Below are 25,429 nucleotides of genomic sequence, written 5' to 3'. Positions count from 1 at the left end.
GTGTATATATTTCTTTTATATTCAATGGAATTTATCAGGTTGAGTGAAATGATAACAGCAAAGGAAATTGATTAGAATCCGAGTAATTTTTAACTAACATTTTTATCTTGCTTCCAATATACGTTTATAAGAATCGTATCAATAATGGAGAATGATAACCACCGTGCATAGTTATGCGCTTTTACAACAGATAAGTTTGAAATATTATTGTAACTGGAACGTAGAATAACAAATTTTACGATGTAGCTGGATACACCTAGCGCGGTAAAATTTATAGCCGGAAAACAAGAAAACGTGGAGCGTAGGATTATTTATTAACGCGACGGTAACGGTGCGCGCATCTAATTCCTCTTTAACTTTGTTGAATAAATTGCGGTATCTTTTTGCTCCAGCCGCGTCCGCTTGAATTTATTCAACTTTCGTACGGTCGTACACCGAAATTTATAACTGCTAAGCTACGGTCGAGGACATCGCTAAAATCGCCAAGTGCAAAACGCCGCGCCGCGTCGCGCGTACGCTATAGCACAGCGCATACGTTGCGTGTATGTGATTCGCGGCAGCGTGCACTCGCGAACACACGATTTCTTGCCCATAATCAGCTCGCCGTTGCACGCGCGTGCAACGCAACGTTAATTACAATTAATAATGTTGTGCAATTTGCTCCCACCGCGGGCCGCTCCGCGTAGCGTAAGTAACGCCGGTCGGCGTTTCCATCCCGGCTCTCTCTCTCTCCTCCTCGAGCGTAACCCGCAACGAAGTTAAACCCTTTTACCCGAGCGAAAGGGGTGACTGCTGCGTGCATTCATGCATACCCGAAGAAACAACGCGCGTACGTTCATTTAATTACTTGCAACGTGTTGCTCTCGATCGTTTCCTTTTAACACGTTTCTTTTCGTGGACCTCGAATCTATCCGGGCTAACGGTTCGTCAGAAGAGTTACCGATTTTTATTTTTACTTTCTTTCGTGAATTATTTGAAATAAAAACGCACGAGGCAAGTCTTGTAATTAAACGATAGAATCGGTCGCATACTTTCCTGTCGTGAATCGTAAACTCGAGAGTTACGATCAGCCTGTTACAAACCAATGATCATAAATTTGAAGAAATCGATTTCCGACCGGCTCGGCAATAATCTTTCATGGATTTTTTCACCGAATTATACATGTCGATCCTGACATTGTTTTCTCATATAAGATTCTTTGGATACTTTAGAATTAGACAAAAAATTTAAATACAATGCATGTCGATTTCCTGCATGGACTTGAATTTGCATAGTAATTGCCTAGCATAATTCATCCCGTCACACTATTGAAGAAGCTTTGGTAAATCAGTCAATTCTAAAAATAATTCATGAAATATTAATAAAATGATTATACTTGATATCTGAAGAATTATTTAACACATAATTCGAGAATCGCGTTACCAAACGTAGAATTACGATAGCAGATTTTCAACGAACTCCAAAACATTTAGAGAAATTTTCGATGGTAAGTAAACATTAAGTAAACTGTGCTGCGTGTGCAGATGAAGATACGCGAGCGATAGTGGAACGCTGTCGCGTTTGCACGATGCCGTCTATCTACCATCGTTTCACTGTTATCGCCCAATCGATAATAAGAGTTGACGTTTTCTAAGAGAGAGAACCCACAGCTCGTTATCTTAATCGTTATTACATGGATAGGTGTATTGCATCCAATTACGTCCGGTGCATCAAATACGTACTGGAATGCTGTTTAGAAAATAGTAACGCACACATGTAGAGATATAGAAGAGTAGTAACAGGACCAATACGAATAATGAAGTTATGCTACTGTTATTGAAATGATATTCTAATTTCTAATCCGTTTATCTCGGAAATAAAACCATTTATAAATCTAGAGAAGTATTATTCATACTCGAAGTAAACACTGTATGAAATTGAATTATTTCTCAATGCAAGATCCATTAAAATTAGCTAGAGAAGAAGTGGAATACAAGACGTCTACTCAAAGTCAACTGAAGCAACTATTTGCTTCACAGTTTTAAGTTCTAATGACACTCCTCGAAGAAAGTTGTCAATCACGTTGAGCCAAGACTCCACTTGAAATAAGTCAAATTAACGCGGACCTTAATCACGACCGACTAATTGGAGATAATAAAACAGCTTGTTCATCGATTATAAATTGGCTGTACGAGTAAACACGTGGTGAACATGTAGGCACAGGTTCGTTCACCTCGGTCCTGGTACCAGCATGCATACACTCCTATTCCTAAGTGAACGATTAATAAAAATCAATTGTATAAAGCTATTTTATTTCATTAAACATTATATTCATGATTTGATTAAACATTCAGTCAATTACTATGTCAACCATTATATAAAATCTTGTATTAAATTTTTATCATAATTCATTGTATCGGAATGCAGGTAATAATAATAGTAATTTATGCAAATCGAATTAGAAGTATTTGCAAAATGAGGCATTTTCCATGTGAACTTGAATTGTAATTTACGAACAGGGATGCATATACATATGTGAGTATAATACTTTCACGACATACCACGATCGTACCGCGAAATTCGGTGCACGTAAATGCAGCGCAGTGCTACGTGGAATGGATGATCGATCTATGGATCGAACTGTTGAACCGCGAATTCCTTGCGGTTCCAAATGTCGCGTTACATGCGTATGTACACGCTGCTGCAGTATATACATACATATGTAGGAACAATGCGAGCAATGCCCGCGAAGAGATTGAAACAAATTGCATTCCAATGAAGGAATCAAATATTTACTCGTTTAGCGTTTGTTTGCTACTTCTCATACGATCCCCTTTTCTCTCCAGAGTCATTCGATTAAAAAACTCATTTTATGAGCTGCATTACATCGTATCTGATAAATTATGATGCTTCTTGTGATATACTCTGCAAAAATCTTATTATACGAAATTCTTGTCTACGAAAAGTATTTTTAAATGCTTCGCAGGGAAAATACAGGATTTGGATTTTATTCCCAATTAATAACAGTGACCGGCGAAATGGTTGACGGAATCCGGGTAATTATTTTCGCCATCGGTGCAAGAACCGAACTCAGCGCTTCGGCTATTTGTAAATAAAATGTTTGTCAACATCGAAACGGACCAGTTCATTACGGCCACCGTTACGTTTGCCAAACGAGCGAGTCCCCCGCGATCGTTCAACCCGACCTCCTTTTTTTTCCGTCTCTTTGTCGTCCTCTCTTTCACCGGGGAACCCGCCGCCCCGTGCAGTTTTACACGAACCCTCTTTCCTCCAGAGGACAAGAAGAATGGGCGCGCGTGGACCGACGATGACTCGTAAAATCACCTTCATCAAGCCAATTAATCTTCCATGGACCGTGCCATTTGTTACACCGACGGCGCCGTTATTAGTCGTTAACTATGCCGTCAGCCTTGAGAATCTTCTTGCGAGAGACCCAAACATTGAATATCTAATCAATCGTTTAGATCTGTGCAAAAACTGCCAATGTTCTTAAACCTCGTATTTGTTTCTTTCGCAAATTATATGCACTTAACATGATATAAAATATCAATAACAATGAAATTGATTTATCATTCGATTATGCATTTGAAATTGATATTCGTGACTTAATTATTTATTTTTAAATCATGATACGTATATAAGTCATCTTTTATGTAGAGAAATGTATAACAATTCAATTTTTTAATACGAGCAAATTAGTGAGGTTGCGGCGGGTGTGAAGGAAATAGGACGTCGAAAAGGAAACACACTAAGGTGGGCGATGTACTCTCGATCCATTTGACCGAGTTTTTCTTACGTGGCTCGCCTTTTTGCCCGATCTCCCACTCGTGGCACGAACCCGGCTCGCGAGATCGTTGACCGAATGACACGGTGAGCGAGTCGCGAGCGAACCAGCAACGCGGCGACGTCGTTAAACCTTCCTCGAAACGACTCGCTCTGCTTTTATCGTAACGCGTTCCACGTGGGACCGCGAGTTATCACGCGCGGCATAAGCGCATCCGCTTCGCGCGCATTTATGTATCCAATGGTCTAATCTAGTTCTGATAAAAAAAAAATACTGCTGAGTGGATATCTATTAATCTTAATGGGAGAGGAGAACGTGCGAACGTAGCCTCGTTAAAAATATTTTGTTGAATTATTTATAAGTCCAGATAATAAAAATTAATCTTATATTTAATAAAACTCTATTCTTGGTACAGCGTGTTTACACACGGGACTATTATGCTAATCAGTTATATATGACTGTTTATTACTTAGTCATAAACACTGCATAGCCGGGATCGGTTTTGTCTCATAAGGACCGAAAACTTTTTGGAAAACGATAGGCTTTTCCTCACTTCAAGTGCGAATTTCTTATAGTACAGACATCCTTTCGAACTGTTTGAATAAAAAATTGTTTCAAATAAATTTCTTTTATTTAATCCAATAACCAATATATTTTAACGCAGTAAATATTATTAACTCTATCTATTAATCTTGACGGAAACGAGACCTGCAGATGAAATAAAGATATTTCAATGCTCTACTCTACAGCATTGTGTGAATTATGTATATTTGATTTTGATCATCATATATATTTGTATTATTCATTTAATTGTAATAAAGCATTACTGTATTATACTTATTTATACCATGTGTACTATAATTATTATATTTCCTTTTATGCATCTACTAGCATTTGATATTAGTTATAAAATTATTGTACAGTATTTTCGATGAGCATCGAATGTTTTATGATTGTTTCCAGTTTAAGCGAGCAACTGTGGCAGTTTCGTTGCATTATCGTAGACTATTAGTCAGAACGAGTGGATAATTTCGCAGGCAAAGTAAGGAGTAAACAGGCCAATAACTCGCGCCCGCAATAGTCTCCCTGTTTTCCACGACTTTTTCCACCCAGCCTCCTTTCCTCTCCCTTTTAAATCTCCGCGAGATTCTCATTCGATAAAACAAACTTTTCTCCCCGATACTTCTTTAATTGTAATAAAGCATTACTGTATTATATTTATTTATACCATGTGTACTATAATTATTATATTTCCTTTTATGCATCTACTAGCATTTGATATTAGTTATAAAATTATTGTACAGTATTTTCGATGAGCATCGAATGTTTTATGATTGTTTCCAGTTTAAGCGAGCAACTGTGGCAGTTTCGTTGCATTATCGTAGACTATTAGTCAGAACGAGTGGATAATTTCGCAGGCAAAGTAAGGAGTAAACAGGCCAATAACTCGCGCCCGCAATAGTCTCCCTGTTTTCCACGACTTTTTCCACCCAGCCTCCTTTCCTCTCCCTTTTAAATCTCCGCGAGATTCTCATTCGATAAAACAAACTTTTCTCCCCGATACTTCTAAGCGAATTCGTGAACGAAATTACTTTATTTCAAGATATCTCGATAACCCCAGCACGAACGGACGTAAAAGTATAAAATAATTTTGTTCTCATTCTTTACAAATAATTACTGTAAATTTTTTTATAAGACTCTCATACAGTCATCCTGTATGAATGTACTAAAAATTAAACAAATATTATCGTTAAATATGTAGAAAATATTTGACTACAGAATGACAACTTATTTTATCATTTGCCAATTCAGTCGGTCGTTTAAACAGCTCCCAGCTGATTTCTCTTAACTCATCGACTGCCAAGTGAAACAGCATACTCCTAACGACTATTTACGTAAGCAAGTTTTATGTAACGCCGGAACTGACCGAAAGATGCGACGAAACGTTGGGGAATCCGAACGGTATTGATGTTACTGCCAGAATAATAATTGCCTCCGTTGGAGGAATAAACTTGTCCCCGTCCCGGTCAGTTAGCGATAATTAGAATTTGATTAGAAACGACGCGAAGCTACATACACCGGGACGTGTACGTACAAATGTCCCGGCGCGGAACGTTGTTCAGCCACAGTGACATGCATAAATACATGAGAATGCCCGCACGATAACTATATTGCATGATATAGTCGTTCGTACGTACACTACCAGCTATAAGTACGTCTGCAACGAAATTTGTTAATCAACTTCCTCAAATCGAGTTCATTTAACCCCTTGACGCACGGGTTAAAAATAAGAATAATCGATATATGTATTAAATCTTTTTTACTTAAATGATATTTTTATATAAATATAATGGTTACATATAGTAAATTGAGAATGAAGTATTCTGAATACACTCAGTTGTATTCAGATAGAAAACCAAAACTAAAGGTCTCACTTAAAAAGTAGCTGAGTTCTCTTTACTCAGGGCACTTTTTAGATCTGTTAGAATCTTTAGGCCTGTGAATTAATTGCATTGCTTAGCGATGGACAGTCTTGACGAATATATTGAGTTGTTATATCCACATTACAATGAGTATTACTGGGTTAATTTTTTATGACCAATTCTTAGACGAGTTAGTACAGTTTTTATAATTTATTTAATTCAGCTGGCAAACCATTTCCATTTATATTTCCTCTTACAAATGTACGAATTTCTAATTGAAACTATTAAATTTTATAATCTTTCATTCTCATTTATTATATATATATTTGATATTTTCTGTAGAATATGTAAATATCTTTTCGTTCGTACTTTATGCCCGAAATTTCGAAAATATTTCCGTACTTATGGACGATAGTGTACGAGCGGCGGAACGAAGGAGCAGGACTTCGACATGGCGCCAAGTCTCGTCGCGTGCGACAATAATGACACTGTATTACGTATACCCGTTCATTCGAACCGGAGGCATGTAAAACGGTGTGTGTGTCCTTCTTTTTTTCTCTCTCCCATTCTCTTTTTCATTCCTACCCGCGCCTCCACGCTAGATACCATCATTTATTCGCGTGCATTCGAGTTTCCCGTGGCTAGATCGCAATGGTGTGACACAGTTGGGCAAACTTCCATTTCACCAGTCATACGACTGGTATTACAATAGTTTTCAGGCAAAAATTCAATTGCATCCGTAGACAATTAGAAAAATGCAGTAGTTAGGAAGTTAAAATGTATTCAAATTGAATTTAATTAAAAATACTATTTTCATTTAAGACAAAAATCTCTAATAATAATAATAATAATTTTATGGTACAACGGGTTTTAATTATAAAATTATATTATTCCATAAAAAAAACACAATCTAGTTTTAAGTTTCAGAACCTGTGGAAATATTTCCGAATTGATTACACGTTTACCCGGCAATGTCACGCGAAGAGAATCCGCGAAGTGCAATATTGAAAGCTGCTATCATGTAACTTCATTCACGCGGTTCTACCGTTTCGCTTCGGTCTCTACAACGCGCGAGGTACTTTCAATCCCAGGTACGTTTCAATTTACGTTACTTCATTTATCTTGCTGTTGTATCGAGTCGCGTTGCCAAATGAAAAATGAATGACATTGCGAACGCGAGAGAACCGATGACGTTACTACCAATCGGAGATAATCGAGCCTGTCATTTGCATGAAAATACGTTTCGCGCGCATGCATCGCCGCGTTAATGCAAAGATATAATTCGAAGACGTTAAGCTTTCTTATCTACGTGTCGTTAAATAACAATCAGTTGACGTAACTTAATACTTAATATAATAACTAGCTCAGAATTAGTTTTTCTTTTTCCTCTACTAAAAACTTGAAAAAGGTCAAGCGTATACGTTTCACGCGACTGTTCTACCTTCCACGCGTTTATCATTCACGCGGGATTTATTTTCATCAACTTTTTCGCAAAATCACCACCGGACATAAATTCGTCCCCGGGACGCGTATGATTAAACGTAAAATGGTTTCCACTTGGGAGACCGCTGCGAGGGGGTTGAGGAGCAACGCCATCGACAAAAGCCACAAATCATCACGCGTCGCGTCGGAACGTTCAACCGCGAGCCGTCTCGGACCTCGTGTAACGCGCCTTCGCTATCCATCGTCTCTCCGCGTACCTACCACGCGGAACTTATGCTCGTAATTTACGTCGATAGTGGACAGACGGTTACCAACACGGTTCCTTCCCGTCATCGTCGGTGTCCCCCGGCCAGACGTACGATTTCGATCTTACGATGATAAATGTCATCGACAGATCCTACACATTTTTACGTACTAGCGGAATGTGGAAGGACACGAAACGTGGTACTGGTACCGCAGTCAGTGACCTCATCGAAATCTTAAGCTGGCTACACACCTATGCAGCATGAACCGCGCAGACCAAAACACGTACACACGCGTCAGGTCGTAAAAAACGACCCTTTCAAGAGGATTTTGCGGGCTGCGCGGCCACGCGTTGCATAGATCTGTATCTAGCTTTAAGATTCATTTTTCCACATTCCTGAAAGTTTTTCTAAATAAATGCCACAATTTTTTGAATAATTATATCTCACCGTGAAATGACTCCATTTAATTTATTGATTACCAGGAAATATTAAATTTGCAGTTCATATCTCGTATCCTTATCAGACAGCTTTTATTACAGATTTTCTTATTATTTGCTCTACATGATTTTCAAGAAAACGTTAGTTACCTCATAGAACCAATCAGGTTCTTAATTCTGTTTAGATTCTTAAACCTGCAATATCAAGTTTCTAAAAATAAATTCAATAATTATATCTCATTGTGAAACGATTCTATTTAATTATTTGATTTAAGAAATTTTGCAGTTCATGTCTGATATCAATATGAGAGAGACGTTCGAACAGAGTCCCTTCAATCATGATCGGTGTCCGTCTCGCGACATAGTTGCTCGGTTCGTCGAACGATGAATACCATCGATAACGTCTCGTTGGTGGTCGCCCGACGCGTGTTCCGTCGTCCTATATATAGTAACGCAGAGCTGAAGAAGGAAGAAGTTCTCCGAGGCAGGAAGTGAGCGGGAATAAAAACGACAGCGGAGGAAGCAGGCGGCGTTATCCATTAATTGCAGCCATCGTGTACGCGCGCGCCGGACTTTTGCCCAGACGACGGGAAACAACGCAAACGACGCGATTAAATCGCGAGATATATTAAAAGTAATTAATGAAGTCTGGCGAGAAATATCGTCTGTTTTGCCGCCGCGGAGATTGCGTTCCCTTACGCCGCGGAATTCTTTCCTTGCTGTGAACGATGACCGCGACATTTCATTCCGTGGAAAATAATTCTGACCACGGAAATTACTGGCAGGGAAAACCGTGGGACAAAGAAACGCGAGTCGAGTGAATTTTCAACGCCCAAAAAACGATTCGTCTCCCCGTACGAAAATCTCCGGCTCGATCTTGACTGTAAGAAATCCTGACGTTAATGGAAAATTTTATCATCAGGAGATATTTGATATCACTGAAATAAATCGACAGTTTCGAGAGATATTGCAAACTCAGAGAGCTTTGAAAAGAATTTGACTTTCTTTATACATATACAGGGTGTCAACAAAATAAGTATATTAATCGTAGTTTAAAAATTCGCCTACTATTCTTATACAGTAAAGAATCTAATGTTACATATGCCAGAGGAATGTTCGAAAATCGGTGTGAAAATTCAGCTGCACCGGTCATTGAATACAATGGCACGATTAGTATAACTTGTAGTAACATACCGACAAGCACAATCACCAAGTCACGTTCTATAAATACTCGCGATGACTCCGAACTCCGAGGTGTGTCTCGGCACAGGTTGCCGAGAGAGAGACACTGCGTCAAGTTTTCTGGTTCGACATAGATACGAAACGCAAAAATGAATGAGATAATCATTTTTGCCAAAAACGTATTCCACCACTTTATACATTTTTGTTTCAAAAATAAATTGAAAATCGCATTAGAAGAAAATATGATTTTCCCATATTAAAATTCATACTCAAATATAAAATCTGTTAGAAATATGAGAACGTGAAATAAATATAAAAATTCGATCGACGGAGATTGCCGTTTTGACATGACTGTAATTACGAAAGGTTTGGTATTTCGTACGAACTGATACGCGAACTTCATTTACTGGTAACACTAGGAAGCGGGAAGTCTAATATTGTATATCGGGTATCGATGAGAAATTGAATAATGCTATTCAATAACGGTGAGTTATCTAATTATAAGGGAACGATCTCATAAGAATTGATCTCGTTGAACCTCCCCAACGAGTACTCTATAATAGCCACACTTTATACTGTCCGAAAGAAAGTCATTAAGATTAATCTTAACTGAAATCTATTTATTACCCTGGCTTTATCAAATGCTTCTCACTATCCAACGTTTTATCTAACGCGGCTCCAATATTGCGAGTGCTCGGAATAATCCAGTAATAATGGGTGTACGTATCTAATCCATCAAATAAAAAGCTTAAGTACCTGCAACACCTTTTATAAACAGTGCGCACACAGATATTTCAGAGTGGAAAGAAAACTCGATTTCAGCTGCGGCGATATGGACAAAGACACGTAGATATAGGATATGACGTGCAACGGGGAACATTAATGGCATAATTAAGCCATTCGAAGAAATGAATTAACAACGCGTGATTGCATTCTAATAGAAACTTTCGCGTACGTAAAGAGTCTAAAATAAACACAATAATTCTACTTGAATACCTTGCAACTCTTTGTTTCTCGATTTAATTAAAACAAATATGCAAAATCTGTACCAAATGAAAAATACAAAGATTATTAATACATCGTCAAGCGAATTCAATAATTACTAAATAATCGACAATATAATAATTTACTCTAATTTCACACTTAATAAAACTAATTGAATATTCCAACGATATCGTTTACTCCAGACACAAGTTATTTCCCTTATCACTGTATTTTATTTGTTCCTGGAGTCACGTCGACCAAGAAAAAAATCGTTTGATCCCGTTCGGAACCGCGTGATTAGAAACTGCGAAACGAAATTCGATCTAACGCGAAGCAAAATAAATCCTCCGACCGCGGTTCCCGTGTATGGTTCCAGGTAAGCGCAACTTTCTCTTCTGTCCACTCGAGACACCTTGTAGAAAGCAACGGCTGTATCGGCGTGGCGGCAGGTATATACCCATGCCGAGACCTTTGTCGGTCGGTCTAACCAGAAGGAGGGACCCGAAGAAGGGAAGCCCGAGACAAAGGGACGGAGAGGGTCCGAAACCGGGGCGAGGGGCGCCGCGGAGCGCGGAGTAAAATGACCCAGATGCTCCGGGGCCCATACATTTAGCCTCGCGTTCAGCTGAGGCGACCGAACCAATTGGTAAAGCGAGTTTGTTTGAACGGTACGACCGGACCGGTCGCGATGCTCCTTTAACAACGGAACGAGATCCTACCCGAATTTTGTATGGAAAATCTATTGCATACGTCGTATTTCGTATTTAGGTTGTCAATTGTTATGCAAAATCGACCATTTCTAAGAAGAGAAAATAAAATGTGAATACGAACTTTTGTCATCTTCTAAGAATAATAATTCTGATGCTTTCTACGCGCGTTTGTACGTACAAATTTAATTAGCAAAAATTGTGATAATTGTGTATGTAAGAAACAGAACGCGTAAACGACGTGGAGGGCAGATTTCCAACGAAACCGAATGAATCATCGTTGTGAAACTGGCCGACAAACGTGCGCTTACTCTCGTGTGTGTATATACACCAGCAGTAAAAAATCTGCCGAATTACCATTCAAGTTTCACTCACTAGTTACGTATACATAACGAAACATTTATTTCCTTGCATTTCTGAAAGGAAACGTCTAATGATTTATTGATCTACTATTTTAATTTAAACCTCACAAATTATAATTGATAAAAATTATTTTTTCATAAAAAATAAATCGTACATAATATCCCAATAGTTCTAATCTTTTGACCGACAGTACACGTGTCTACCTTTCCGAGTTTCTCAGCGTCGAACGCATTAACATTCACGGAGTGTGCCGGGGATACGGAGGAGTGCTACGGGAAAAATAAGTGCAAAAAAGGAAGTTTAGGATACGACGCGACGCTGCGGTGTTAGCAGCGGTGCAAAGCCACTTATTGCGCTCTGTGTTTCGTAGTGGATATGTGCACACGGATGTATACCCGCGTACATACTACCATTGGCACGAGGGAAGCAGGAGATGGAGAAGACTTCGCCAACGGGCAAAGCACGTGACGTCTGGGGTTCCCGTCGTCTTTCCCTACCGAAACGACGCGCGCGTACAGAACAACGCAAAAGTTCCAAACCGTCTCCGCCATTTGATTCAAGAATACTCGATAAAAAAAAAAATATACATCCATGTTTTACATGTAAATTCTTTCTCCGGGTATCTCAAGGTTTATGTATTCCTCAATTTTTTAAACCAATTTCTCTTATGGCTATTAAATTGAAATTTATAATAAAAAACTTAAGAATTGAAAAATTGTGAATTTAATTTCTGTACGAAATTATTTACAAGAGATTCTTTTCTAATAATTTTCATATGGACTGCTTCTATTACGAAATAACTTATTTCAGTGTTAATAATAATTTTCATGACTGTTGCAGAAAAAATTTGTTAACAAATGGTAATAGGATTCATTACGATGTAAAAATTGTAGGAAGGATGGTTACCCGGCATTAATCAAGACGGTCTCAATGCAAACACGTCCGAGGGTCGCGCAAGGATTACGCTACACATCCGAGATCGATCTCGCGACACAAAAGCACGATTATGCGTGCGAAACAACCCCGACCCACGCACGCACGCATGCACGCACGCGCACGCTGACAACGACGGCTTCGTAAGCACGCACCGAGTTTCATTAAAAGGCGCGGGAACGGAGAGAAAGAGAGAGGGAAAGATTTATTTTTATTTTTGTCTGGTGAGCGCTAAATGAAAATGGGTCGAGGCGTCTGTGCTCATTTGCACTCCTTTTTATTTCCTTTGCAAAGCTGCTGGTACACAAGGCGCGACACTCTTCAAGACCGCCGCCGCTGCATTGCGTACAGAGACGTATTATCCGTTTCTACTTTCATTCATCGATAATAATCACCACGAAAACTGCGTAAGCGAGCAATTAGTGCGAGAACGTCGGGCGACGTTTTCTCGACGAAGGTAACGAGCGAGGAGAGAGAAAAAGTTTCGGGACGAGCAAAAAGAGGATACGAGATGCTTCTTATTTGGTCACCGATCTCGTTAATATTCACTACGTAGCGAAAGGGAACCCGGCGCGCACAGAAGAGGAGGATGAGAAGAAGAAGAAGAAGAAGAAGAAGAAGAAGAAGAAGAAGAAGAGGTTGGTGGTTCTTAGTGGGCCAGGGCTTCGGCCGAAATTCGTCGAGCAGGCCGTCGTGCGTGGCCTTTGTCGCGAGAGAGACGAAGCGCGGGAGAGGAGGGACAAAGAATCGGAGGGACGCGAGGCCGAACGGCGGGCAACGAAAAAAGGCATGAAAGGGTGAAACTGCGGCGGTGGTGGATGGGTGCGGCGGGATGGAAGGAAGAACAGCGGTGAGAAGAAAGCGAAAGAGCGAAAGAACAAAAGGAACGGAGCGATCTCCTTAAGAGAAATGCGTGGGAATTGAACCATGTGGCCCGAGGACTGGTTCGCGAAATATCGCATTGCGAAAGTACGCCGCACACCCACAGAGAGGGAGAGAGACAGAGGAGAGCTGATTCACATGCGAGAGAAGCACCGGTGATGCTTGAAAGGAAACTGCTCTGTGCGTACACGATTTTATCCCGCCATTGAATCATCTTGGTGCTAAATCAGATATTCTCTAACGTACGAATCTTACGACTTATTTAACGATTATATCGAAACATTTATTCTTGTATTTTGACAAATCAAAATGGCACATAATTACTGTATTTTCTTTTTCATTTAAGAAAATTTAGCCACTTAAGCCAGTATTATTTCACTTTAACTTTTGTATACAGGTTCAGCTGAGTGATTTTGATGTGATGAATTCTCGGCACAGCATCTTTGATTAAACGACAACGAGGGCGTATCAGCTGACGTTCGACGTGAGGAAGAGGCAACCGTATAAGGGCAAACTAAAGCGGTCAGTGTCACACGGTGCGGACTACGGTCGAGATAAACGATTAAAGCCACCGGCGCGACTAGGCGTACAGAAGCAGAGGACCGACGCGGCCGGGTCTAGTTTAACCGCGTGGGATCGGGCGACGACTTTCACGCGCTAAAATTAGTCGAACAATTCGTAAAAGCCGCCGGTCATTGCGTAATGTCATTCCTGGCTGGGTACGCACTAATACATAGATTTGCGCGGGAACGCGATTGAGCTTCATTGGCGAATTACCAAAGAGAAACAGGTTACCGTTTCCGGTTCACGTGTTAACCTTAGTGGAAGTCGACATCCTGCAAAGGACTCGGACACCGTAAACGGTCAAACGTGCTTGGCTGATAAATAATTTATTCGCTCATCGACGGCTCCTAACGGTCTATTATCGTTAGCTTAATTCCCGTTGCTAAATCTATTATTCTATTGCCAAGGTAAAGTCCATAATCTTTCACTGTGGCATGTGAAGGTACGTACTTCGTACCTTTTACAACCAGTTTCAAATTTTTTTGATGAAATTCCTTTTTTAATACGTTTAATAAAAAATAAAAATCGTAATCCTTATTCGGCACTGAAATAAAGATTGGTGAAACCACGCTTACAAATATTTACAGTCCTCGCCAGCTATTTATATACACAGTGTATTAACATTTGTGCAAATCAAATTTTACAAATTGAAATACAGTCTAATGTACGGAGACGTTTCAACTGATTGATCGAGCAAACGCGTAGTGGTGACGTTAGAAAAAAAAGTTCAGTTTTCCTTTCAAAGGGTCAATCGACTGATGACAGAGTGATGAATGAAAAAGCAGATCATAGAAATGAATGTGTCGCAGAGTGGTACTATTGAACAGCCGTACACCACTCAGACGATAGAATAAAGTGTGCGATGATCATTGACAGTCTGGATGACGTGCAAAAAGTGCGGCATAAGAATAAGTTTTTGTACGCCCTGCACATTTTGCACTTGAATTCAAGACCAGCGGATAGGTAGAGATACATCTCACGTTTCCGTGTGCGCCGAAAATGATAGATAAAACCATTGTATACCAAAATAATTCATAAATTTACGACTTTTATTAATTGATCATGAAAAACGTAATAATGCAACACTTTTCTCTGATCTCGTGCAAATGGCTAAATAGACAGTGAATACATTCCATGTGCAAAATCAACCCTCTGGATTTATTCTACGTACTACGAACTATGTACAAATTATATAAAAACGCTGATCGAGGTGTAAAATGCGATTACAATCGGGGCTACGAATTCAGAGAGCCAACCTATGAAATAACAGGCTGAACGAAGTTGGAAGAATGATATTCAAGCTTTCTTTCTCCAGCACAGATAACTTCTTGGAGAAAGCGCTACGGATATCCCTATCGATGGTAATGGTAATGCATCTAGAACTACTGATGGATGAAACGTATGATCCGTTTCGAGAAACTTTTCAACGTTCCGATTCGTTTCTTCCCGCCGAACAACTTCGAACTCGCACGTGGCGCGAGTAAATCTCGATTAACTGTTCGAGCAACAGGAGGAGGATTTCCCCATTTTTCATGCGGAGACTAGTAGTACCCAACGATCAAATTTCACACGAGGAACGGTGGAGTTTATATTGCATCGGTGGAAAAATTATTTAAAGATGAATACGAATATTTATATAAAAAAATCTGTATTTACAATCAGTTCTGTAATTTATCGATCCATCAGTTATTTTTTTCAGAGACACCCTTTAACACAGAATCAAAGAATTGATTTAAATCTTGACAAACAATCTTATAAATAGATAATTATTATTGAGAAGGACTAAATTCTCTCCATGACATAATTTTCCCACCGATAAAATGACGATTCCGTGTTAGCGATCAGTAGAAGGATTGATCACTTACCTTAGAAAGTTTCTCGCCCTCGTGGTGCGGCAGCAACGTCCTAAGCGACTGGAAACCGGCGTTGATACTCTGCATACGTCGTCGCTCATTGCTGTTGGCGATTTCTCGCCGCATACGCTTCTCCTGCTCCATGTGGCTACGCGGCGTAACGCGGCCGACGTTGCTGGTACCGTTCCCGTTGCTCAACGCAACGTTCTGACCAGCAACACGCCGGGAAACTGCGCCGTTGCTCTTCGATTGCTGATGTTGGAGCTCCTGAGAATCAACGACCTCGGCGACCGTCACGCTCGTGGTCACCGAGCCCTCCTCCACCGTTTCAAGACTTCTGGGAACAAAAATCGACGCCCTTTAATCATCTCCGGAACAATTTATAAAAATGCATCAACAATATTTATAACATTCAATAATTACAACGAAATCTTTACGTGTAACTCGCATTAAATATAGTAAATTAATGAATTATAAAAAGAAAGTACGTATTGAAATTAGAAAACTATGTAATAAAGTTTCTCTTATATATACTAATTACCAATAACGGACTGTTAACACGAGAGGCGTCTGTCCGAAGCTCGGCCACCCGAAAGACTGACTACCGAAACAGAATGAGTTATGCTACGTACCGCAGGTCGGACAGATACATTGTACAATAAGAGCCGAAAATGGGCTTTTCCAAGCGAGGCCATAAAACTTAGGCTCTAGGGCCGTAAAATGCAATTTTCGGTCCACCTTATTTCTGACGCTCGGGAAACTCTATTTTCACTCCACTTTACAAGTGCCGAAAATGATCTTTTTTATGCACGTGTTATAAAAAAAAATTGTCTTTACGTTTTGAAATACGCGTCGCTCTTACTCGATCTTTTTTACTTCTTACAAAACATTGCCCGAAAAAATGTTTAAACGTACAGGCATCTATTCAAAATTTAGTACTTCGATATTCTATCAAAACAAGTTGCGTATGAATATATTATACGATGGAGATTACTGAATAAATTGATTACTGATAAATGAATTTTTTCTTTGATTTTAGTTAAATGTATTCTTGTCGGACTTTTTTTTTTATACATAATCAAACCAATAACTAGAGAATAATTATAAATAATAATTCTTACTCTCTGTATAAGAGAACATTTAAAGAATGATAGTAAAAAAGTAATCAAGCAATTTGAAGAACTGCTGTACTTTTGTCGTTTTCAATGGGCGAACATTAGAGCGCGAGCGTATTCATTTGATAGCTAGCATGAAACGCCTCGCGGGAAGCATTTTTTCGTAACCGGCAAAGAGATCCGGCGAAATCAAAGGGACGAAATGGAGGAGGACACACTGACACCGCGTCCGGCTCTCTGAGTGTGCCCCATATGATGTCCACGTTTCGACGCCGGGTTTCGTGGCCGCTTTGAATATTTGATTTACAAGCAGATACGTGCCGCAGAGGAAGAGGAGGAACGAGGTACAGAGGGGGAAAGAACCAGTAGCAGGCGGAAATACAAAAACGGCTGTGTGCCTGTCTGGATCCAAGGGCTTTTAAGGAAATTGAAAGCGTCGAGTTGTTTGTTTCACGGAAACTACGTAGCGGCCGCGCGCAACTTATCGGCAGTTAAATTCGCGGTCAATGAAGCGAGACATCATTGTCGTTCTGCGGTTACGCCGGCCTCAAAGGCGTACCCGCTCTCGGTTCTACACGCAACATAAAATTATTCATACATTTTCTTGTGCAGCCACGCTTTTTACAATTTCCACGTACGTGATACGTTTCAATGTCAACTGTTTACGAGCCTTTTACAGATTGAAATAAATATATTCTCCTCGGCAACGAATTCCTCTCTGTGTACGTATGTATATTTATAGTTTGCATTTGACACGTGCCTCCACGTTATCCCAACATTTACATGTACACAGGGTGGTTTACCAGATACATTTTGTCATTAAATACATTTGATTAAACATAAAATTTGGTATCAAATTTATTGCACCTAATTTTAAACCAGCGTCACGATGTGTGAAAAAATGGAGTGTCACGTTCGTACCCTCCGGTGACTATGTATTGGGAGCTATTGAATTTGCTTCCGGTTCATTTACAAACACCGAGTGAATCAGTAAGGACAGGGAGGCACTGCGTGTTGTCGCATATTGCGCGAATCCAATTTAATGTAGGACAATCGCCCATCATTTCTGTATTCTGTTCCAGCGTACATTAATATCAGATTAAAAACTCGATATTATCAATACCGCGTGCCAGTATCGTAATGATTAAAATTTATTCCACTGACAATTAAAATATATAAATCCCATCAATTGTTAGAAACAGCGGACGCATAGCGTGAATCGAACTAAAAATCAGATTACACGATTATGAGAATCATTTCATAAATTACTCGATTAAAGATATAATAATCGTGAATCCGATCCGTAATAGTATATCCCGAATAGCAATTCTCTGACGAAAGGGTGGTGGCTCGTTTAAGGAAGATTAACAGTTGAGAAAAGCAGTGTGGCATTAGGGTGTATAATGAATAGTTGAGGAACGGAGAGACGAACGTTTCCTGGCCGAGAGCACGGGAAAAGAAAGACGGGAACGGGAAACGGGTGGTGGCTGCGCGCGTCCGCTAGGAAACATCTGGTAAAATTACATGGTGAGACGCGCGTCGGGGACGATATGCCAGGGAGAGAGGAAAAAGAAAAGAGGAAAAAGATCGGCATGGCGGATGCCGGGATGAGTCAGCAGGGAAAGACCGTGACCTTGTGCCCTGCTCTCTGAAACATTCGTTCAGCGCGTGCCGATAATAGAAGTGGAATATGTATGTACCACATATAACATACAGAGGACTGTACGCACACACAGAGCCGATAATTTTGTGACCATCGGCTTGCCAAATCATGACTTAATTATTTTAACCCTTAACTGGAATTTTCGCATAGTGCAATTTGCATTTTTATTAGATGATTTAATATAAATTTCCCTAGACAACATTTCAACGCTTCAACATATTAAATATTTAATTTATATTTGTTATAATATTTTGTACTAGAAAATATATACATAATAAAAGTATGGTAAAATGTAAATGCATATTCGTTCCACTCAGGGAGTTAAATGACATTGATATCATTTGAAATTTAAATGGAACAATCGCGATTAAAACAGAATGAGATTATTTTTAACAACACGTCATGTCTTAACTTCCAACGTTTATTACTTAAAATGTTTTATCAAATTATTAACGAATTTATTCATTTTTGTTCAACAAATATCATCACCTCTTGTCACTGCCTATCATAAACTTAATTACCGTTTTCATTCGTTGATCAGGATAAAATAGAGGAGAGCAAGTTCACAATGCATGTGTGATTCACTTGTGATTAGTTCAAAAACGTTAATTGCTTGAAGTAGCGTGAAACAAATATTTACCCTTGTCTGGCAATGTCGAATGGCTATAATATAACCACCGAACTTGTTAGTCTTATATCCGAAACGTTTAAGCGAATCAACCTCGAACTTTAAACCCTCAACTCAAAGAGCCTCGCAAGTTAGAGCAGCTGAAATTATGAAACTCTGTGAACTCTACACTTTCAAGGGAATCAATTTCGCTAACTCCAATGCCAAACGGGCGATAGAAATGTGAACAATTCGACCTGATGAAATTCAATGTAAAACGTCTTTCATATGCAAATCCTCTACAAACTCGTATAGAGAAGAAAACGTTTTGCATTATTAAAAGAACTAAAATAAATGTACCGTCACTCTTTTATAAATCGCCACATGAAAATCTGGAAGCAGACGCTACCAAGATTAATGAATGGAAGCGGAGAAGCATGAGTAGGCCGGCTGAAAACGGGGGCAGGTTAAAAAGCTGGTGGAATTCTAGGCGGAACTAGATCAATGAACGGAGTTGATGAAGTCATCGGACTTCCTATAGGATATACAATAATAACACGTGGTCCACGCATCGGCGGCTGAATTCAACACAGCATTCTCCGATCGAGTGGTTACATTAGATCAGCTGACGGTTTACTGGCTGGATGGCTGGCTGCTGTGACGTCAGCCTGTTCGTCGGGTACCCGCCGAGTTCACTCGAATCGGTCCCGCAGAAGTAGGTCGACTAAGTAGGTGGCTGGCTACCTTCCTTTTCGTCGCAGACTTTATATATATATGTATATAACATTGCACTTTCAAAAGGGGTAAACACGATCTGTACTCGTTCCGTTAACGAGCCCTCTCTTCTAATAGACAACAGTTCCAGACTCCTCACCCTTTCTTCCTCATTGCCAATGGACGATCTTCGATTAAAAAATCAAATAACGTTGGCATTCAAACGTACTGCATATGTTGCATTCATTATTAACTTTATAAATCTCTAATCATGAGACGATTAATGTAGAACCCATGCTCATGCGTATTCATTCACTTTGTATGGGCGGTTGCGATAAGATTACCTCCAGTGAGATTAATCTTCTCTATGGGGTAAGAGATAAGTGTTGCATTAATGCAATTTGAAAACTCACAAATTATTTGCATGCCGCAATGAGCCGGTTAACCGTTAATTAAACGCAGACATCAATTGGTTTCCAAGTTGAACGTTCCCTTTGAGAATCCACTGGATTAACGATGCTACTTCAGTTACAAGCCCCCGATAAACATTTCCTCCAAGATGCTCGAGTTTATCTCGTCGTACGTGTTAGTTGTGCCGCGTTATCGTATCAGATAATACTGACGACGTTGAAACTGAGAGGCGCAACGTTTAAAGTTTAAAGGCTTCTGTAGATGTGCTGGGTTACTAAATTCGCCTGAGAACTTCCTTCCAAGATTGTTAATCGCGAAACTAAATGAGGTAATTGTTATGCACGCGCTTTGAACAGCAAGAAATTTGATATAATTGAAGTTTGAATTTTGCGGATAATTAAAATGAACTGTTACCTATAGTTTGGTTCATTAAACAATTTTACTGCTTTACTAACTACATAATAGGGTAAATATAATAATTAGATTGCGCAATTTTAAAACATTTATGATATCAGTTTAAAAGTCTCGTAAAGCAAACTCTCTTATCTTTATTATACAGCGAATATTTAATGTTTCGGAAAATCCATTGAATCCGCATGAAATAGAATTTTTTTCGTTGATAAACTGTTTTACAAAAATAATGTCAGATGGGAACTATGGAACCTTGAGAAGTTCCGGACTCCAATTTCGCGAATGTAAGACTTCTTCCATAAGACGACACGTGTATCACAATGTGTGATATCAATCGTACAAATGTAGACATTGCTTATGGAAGCATTCATACAGAAATTCACACAAGATACGAAATAACAATTTTGAATTTGATATCCTTGATTAAATCAATGAATAGTCTTCCCTATTCGAATTTCAGGTTTTAAGGAACATATGAGTAAATTTCATTGAATGGAGCTCTGTACTTATACGAAAATTCTTATCAAACATGATACGGCGACTTCAATTTTATCCTAGAATGCTCAATAATACTTTCTACCTCGACTTCGATTCTACGATTCTACGAAAAGGCAATACTTTCAGTCTCTAGATTGATACTGTATCACACGATTACGTTTCATAATTTGATTCCACGAAGGTATAAAAATGTGGACCCGCCACCGGTGACGGAGTGTGCCGCGTGGGCGCGAAAAAGTTAAATACGTCGCGGGATCGGTATCGTCGGTGGCTGGGCGCACACAGAAACTCGAATCCGTTTTGCCACGTCCGCGTTCCTCGGCTGTGCTCGCGCAAGCGCGACCATAAGCGTATACGTGCACGTCCGTTGCACGTGTAGAGAAGGCTCGCGAGAGAGGAACACGCGGATTGTGTTTGTGCCGTCGCGCCGTTCTCGGCTCGGGTGAGTCACCAACAGCTGATGGCTGGCGCCACTCAGCTGGTTGTTACCGGTGCCTTCGTACGAGCCTCGCTATCTCTGGCTGCCTATCAGCTGCGAGCAGCTAGGAAACGACCGGAAAGTACGTCTCGTCGAGGCTCTAAAAAAAAACTCGCCGAGAGGAAAAGATACCCCGGCAGTGGCATGGCTCATCGGCGCGTTGGCAGGCGGTACAAAATTTTTTTCACGATGCATTGATGCTGGATATTATGTAACAATTAACGATTAACTGTTTTACAGCAGTTTAGGCATTGAAACGTTGTACGCTTCGTTTATTTGAGGAAGAAGTTTCTGCCAGTGGGTTTCTCGTAGCACCGCTCGAAACTTTTCACCGAGCCACTCGACCGAGGTATCAATGAGACCTGGTAGTCGAAACGGCGGACCCGATATACCCCCTCTCTCCCACCCTCTCTCGTTCGGGAGAGCCAGGTTACGCCAATGGAAATATACACGGCAACCGACTGACGCGTTACGACGCGAAAGGTCAAGGTTCATTGAAAAGTTGAGTAAATTCACGCCGTTCGAGAATCTTGGCCGTTTCATTCATAGCTTCAAAGAGGACGACGATGATGCGACGACGCGACGCTGCTCGATGCCATGCACTTCGTTTATTTTCGGAGCCACCCGATCGCTGCACGCTCGAGATCCGATCATTCGTTTGTTTATCGGTTTCACGCGTTTTATCCCGATTTTAACCAAGCATTCGTCGCGCCATTCCGAAGGATCTTAATGCGCAATTGCGGTTTCCTACGTCGATATAATCTTTTTTTTCCTCGTACATTTTTAAGAATACTCAATGATACGTTGCGAAACGCGTGACGCAGCAAATATTTAATAGCTGCAGGATTTTCACAGGAAAATATAACACCTAGAAAAACTGAGTTCCCTTTCTTTCATATAATTTTCATATTCAAAAATCTGTACAAAGCGCAAAGCCAATATGAACCGCAACAAATGAAGCGAAACCCGCGACGCGACCATTCTGAAATTAGAATAGTAGATATTTTTTTAAAGGACACCGGGTATAGAAGTCCAAGGCCAGGTTTGGGTAAAGCAGGGGAATTGTTCGTTCTTCGAACGGTCGTAGACGAACTAGTATGCGTGACTGTGTCTACTATCAAGACGTTCGTATGCGTACGTTGGTTTGCGTTGGGGTTTGTACACCCCAACTCCGTTACCCGACCTCGGGAAACCTTCGACTACGAACAGCGGAAACCTATTTTTCGTTCCTTCGTTCGTATCGCGTTTCTTCGAACTTCATTTCATTTCGTTCGTCTCATATTTAAGAAGCATTCAAGTGCAAAATTGATTAACACAGAATAAAATGAAGAATATTTAAATGGAATTTGAAAATAGTATATCAACTCCTTTAATTATGTACAATTAAACGTGCCTTGAATATTATAATAATTTTGCAACACTGCAATTCAACAAACTAGTAGGATTTCTATTAAATAAACTAAATTGAGAAAAATATAAATTGTACTTACGTTAAAAAGCACAATCGAATTCGTTATTTTTCAAAGTTCCCTGTTACGATTTTGAGTTCAGTCAAACTTTCACCTTTGTAAGTGTATTCTCAATTGCAGTTCGTTAGGAAGATATTTGGGTTGGCGAAGTCGCTTGTCTGTAGAAAAAATAGGGGCGAATAAGCGTAAAGATTGCTGCCAGCGGCAGCTGCTGCACGGGAATTTTTCTAGAAACGGAGCTGTCGACGACAGATGTTAACAGGATCAAGAACAAAACCCGAAACAGGCCTGTGCAACCCACCAATCTCTCTTTTCCTATTCTGGATCTTCCGTTTAGCTACTCTACACCCGGCGCGACAAATACTAATTTTATTTTCAACTGAAATTAAAATAATTACCAGACTGCGGACTTCAGTTAGAAATGAAACATTTATGATGTCAGTTATAGTTAAAGAAATGAATATTAGACAAGAATATTCTCTCATCATTTGATCATTGTAATAACTGTTGATATTTTTTATGTTTCTGTGCATTACAAATTGCGAAATTTGTTATAAATCCAATTATTCAAATCTATCCTGATTAGAATTTAATTCCAAACTCATTTACAGTTTCTTGTTACACCATAATATATTACGAAACAATCATACAATAAATTATATTATTGTTTAATCCGTAGAAAATAATTTTGCAGCCACCCTATTTCCTCTAACTGTAAAGTATTTACGCACGTCCGTAGCTCGTGTCCTGTTTCCTTCTACGCTGACTCAATATCCCCTTTATTACCGGTTCTCAAAACTGATAAACGCTTCCCGGAACCCGATTTACCGTCAATAATCCGGAACACATGAGGCTCACGATTACCTATAAAAGCTCCGCAATTCACAAGTGTTGCATAAACGATACGCCAGGGGGTCGAGCAGCAGAGAATCGCGAGAAACAATGCCAGCTCTCGGAGGGGAAAGCAGCCAAGCAATTTCATGAATGTCTTTGCTAGAGAGCAAGGATAGCTGTTCGTCGCGTTGAGGTGAGCATCCACTTGTATCATATACTCGTATCCCATCATCGTCCCATGCGTGCCACGTATACAGCCGTTTATAAGTCCCTATCCTTCAATGGCAATTTTATTTGAATGATTCACTTAATGTTTCAATTAAAAATCGAATAGTCACTAGAATGGAATATGTTTACCCGACCTTTTCATAGAGAATGAGTGTTTGGAAGTTGTGCATAATGACGCAACCCATTCGTAATGATACGCAACGGTGATACGATAGGAGGGTACGGTACAAAGTGTATACATGCCGACACGGGATAGATTGAAGAACGAGAATGGGAATGAGATCGGGAACGAAACGGGCAGGCATATATTTAGCTGTGTGACGTAAGTCACAGGCCACCGGGCGCCACGTACCGTCTACGAGATTCTTATTTTTCGTTCTCTCATCTCTGATCCTCTCCGTTTACCCGTACGTATACCTCCGCCGGCCGCGTCATTAGTAACCAAGACACCCGGCTTCCGATTGATTTCCTACTTTTCTTATTTCGTCTCTTTGGCCAGACGCGCAGCTTCCGTCTATTTATAAACTTGAAATGCATGCACCGACTTTCTGATTTTAAACCGAGTCCCTAGCTTTCAAGTACTGCTCGTTTGTAAATGTTCCCCCATCGCTTATTCTCAAGCGCATTTCTAATAAAAAATGACTGAGGCGAAAGCAGTCTTTGAGACTTGCAGGAATCATAAAGGATATCAATTATAAATGATCCTCACTTTATATTTAAGTATATATTCACAAAGGAAAGAAATCTTACAGAAGTAACAGTGGCAGTGATAATTTAAAGCAGAAAAGAGGAAAAGTGTTGAAATCGTGTTTCTAAAGTGGCAGAGCACGAGTTGAACGCGGTTGAATACTGGGACCCTTTTTAAATGTGCTGTACGTAGCATACCTACGCCGAGCCGTTAATCAGCCGGTGTAACACCTGCGACGAAAACAATGACAATTTATATTGATGACGATCGGAATGCGAGTGCCCTGATGCGTGAAACGGCGACCAGCTGTCGGATTACAATGAGGCAACATGACCACCGATGATAGGACGATAAGTCTCGTTTCGTGTTTGAATTGAAAAACAGCAAAACCGTAAATTCCTATGTCAATCTCTCCTCTTAAGGATGTATAGGCTATACATATACTTAAACAATGCTGGCATGTTGAATTTGTTATTATAGATTCCTATTACTATTAAAAAGATAAAATTATAG

General features: G+C 39.9%; 2 protein-coding genes and 1 long non-coding RNA gene across 7 annotated transcripts in view; 2 read left to right on the top strand and 1 right to left on the bottom strand.

Moving 5' to 3' along the window:
* crp (transcription factor cropped) overlaps positions 1-25,429 on the bottom strand; it is a 142,756-nt gene that overhangs the window by 106,046 nt on the left and 11,281 nt on the right. For 4 of the 5 annotated variants that reach the window (XM_018032672.2, XM_026817540.1, XM_018032671.2 and 1 more), the window contains exon 3: positions 15,813-16,137. In XM_018032672.2, the coding sequence (XP_017888161.1) occupies positions 15,813-16,137 (325 nt within the window). The remainder of the gene's footprint in view (positions 1-15,812; positions 16,138-25,429) is intronic. The other variant, XM_018032673.2, reaches the window with a different exon arrangement.
* LOC113464906 (uncharacterized) lies at positions 21,680-22,006 on the top strand. The gene is made up of 2 exons (XM_026817542.1): positions 21,680-21,867; positions 21,938-22,006. The coding sequence occupies exons 1-2, from the start codon at positions 21,680-21,682 to the stop codon at positions 21,975-21,977; spliced, it is 228 nt and encodes a 75-aa protein (XP_026673343.1). The 3' UTR covers positions 21,978-22,006.
* Positions 24,029-25,429, top strand: part of LOC113464907 (uncharacterized) — a 2,866-nt gene continuing 1,465 nt past the window's right edge. Inside the window, exon 1 of the long non-coding RNA XR_003389767.1 lies at positions 24,029-24,193. This is a non-coding gene — a long non-coding RNA (uncharacterized LOC113464907). The remainder of the gene's footprint in view (positions 24,194-25,429) is intronic.

This window comes from Ceratina calcarata, unplaced genomic scaffold (genome assembly GCF_001652005.2).
Source record: "Ceratina calcarata isolate Rehan_Ccalc_2016 unplaced genomic scaffold, ASM165200v1 scaffold586.2, whole genome shotgun sequence".
Classification (NCBI taxonomy): Eukaryota; Metazoa; Arthropoda; class Insecta; order Hymenoptera; family Apidae; genus Ceratina; species Ceratina calcarata.
The sequence above is the reverse complement of the archived record's forward strand: the minus strand, read 5'-3'. Positions and strand labels throughout refer to the sequence as shown.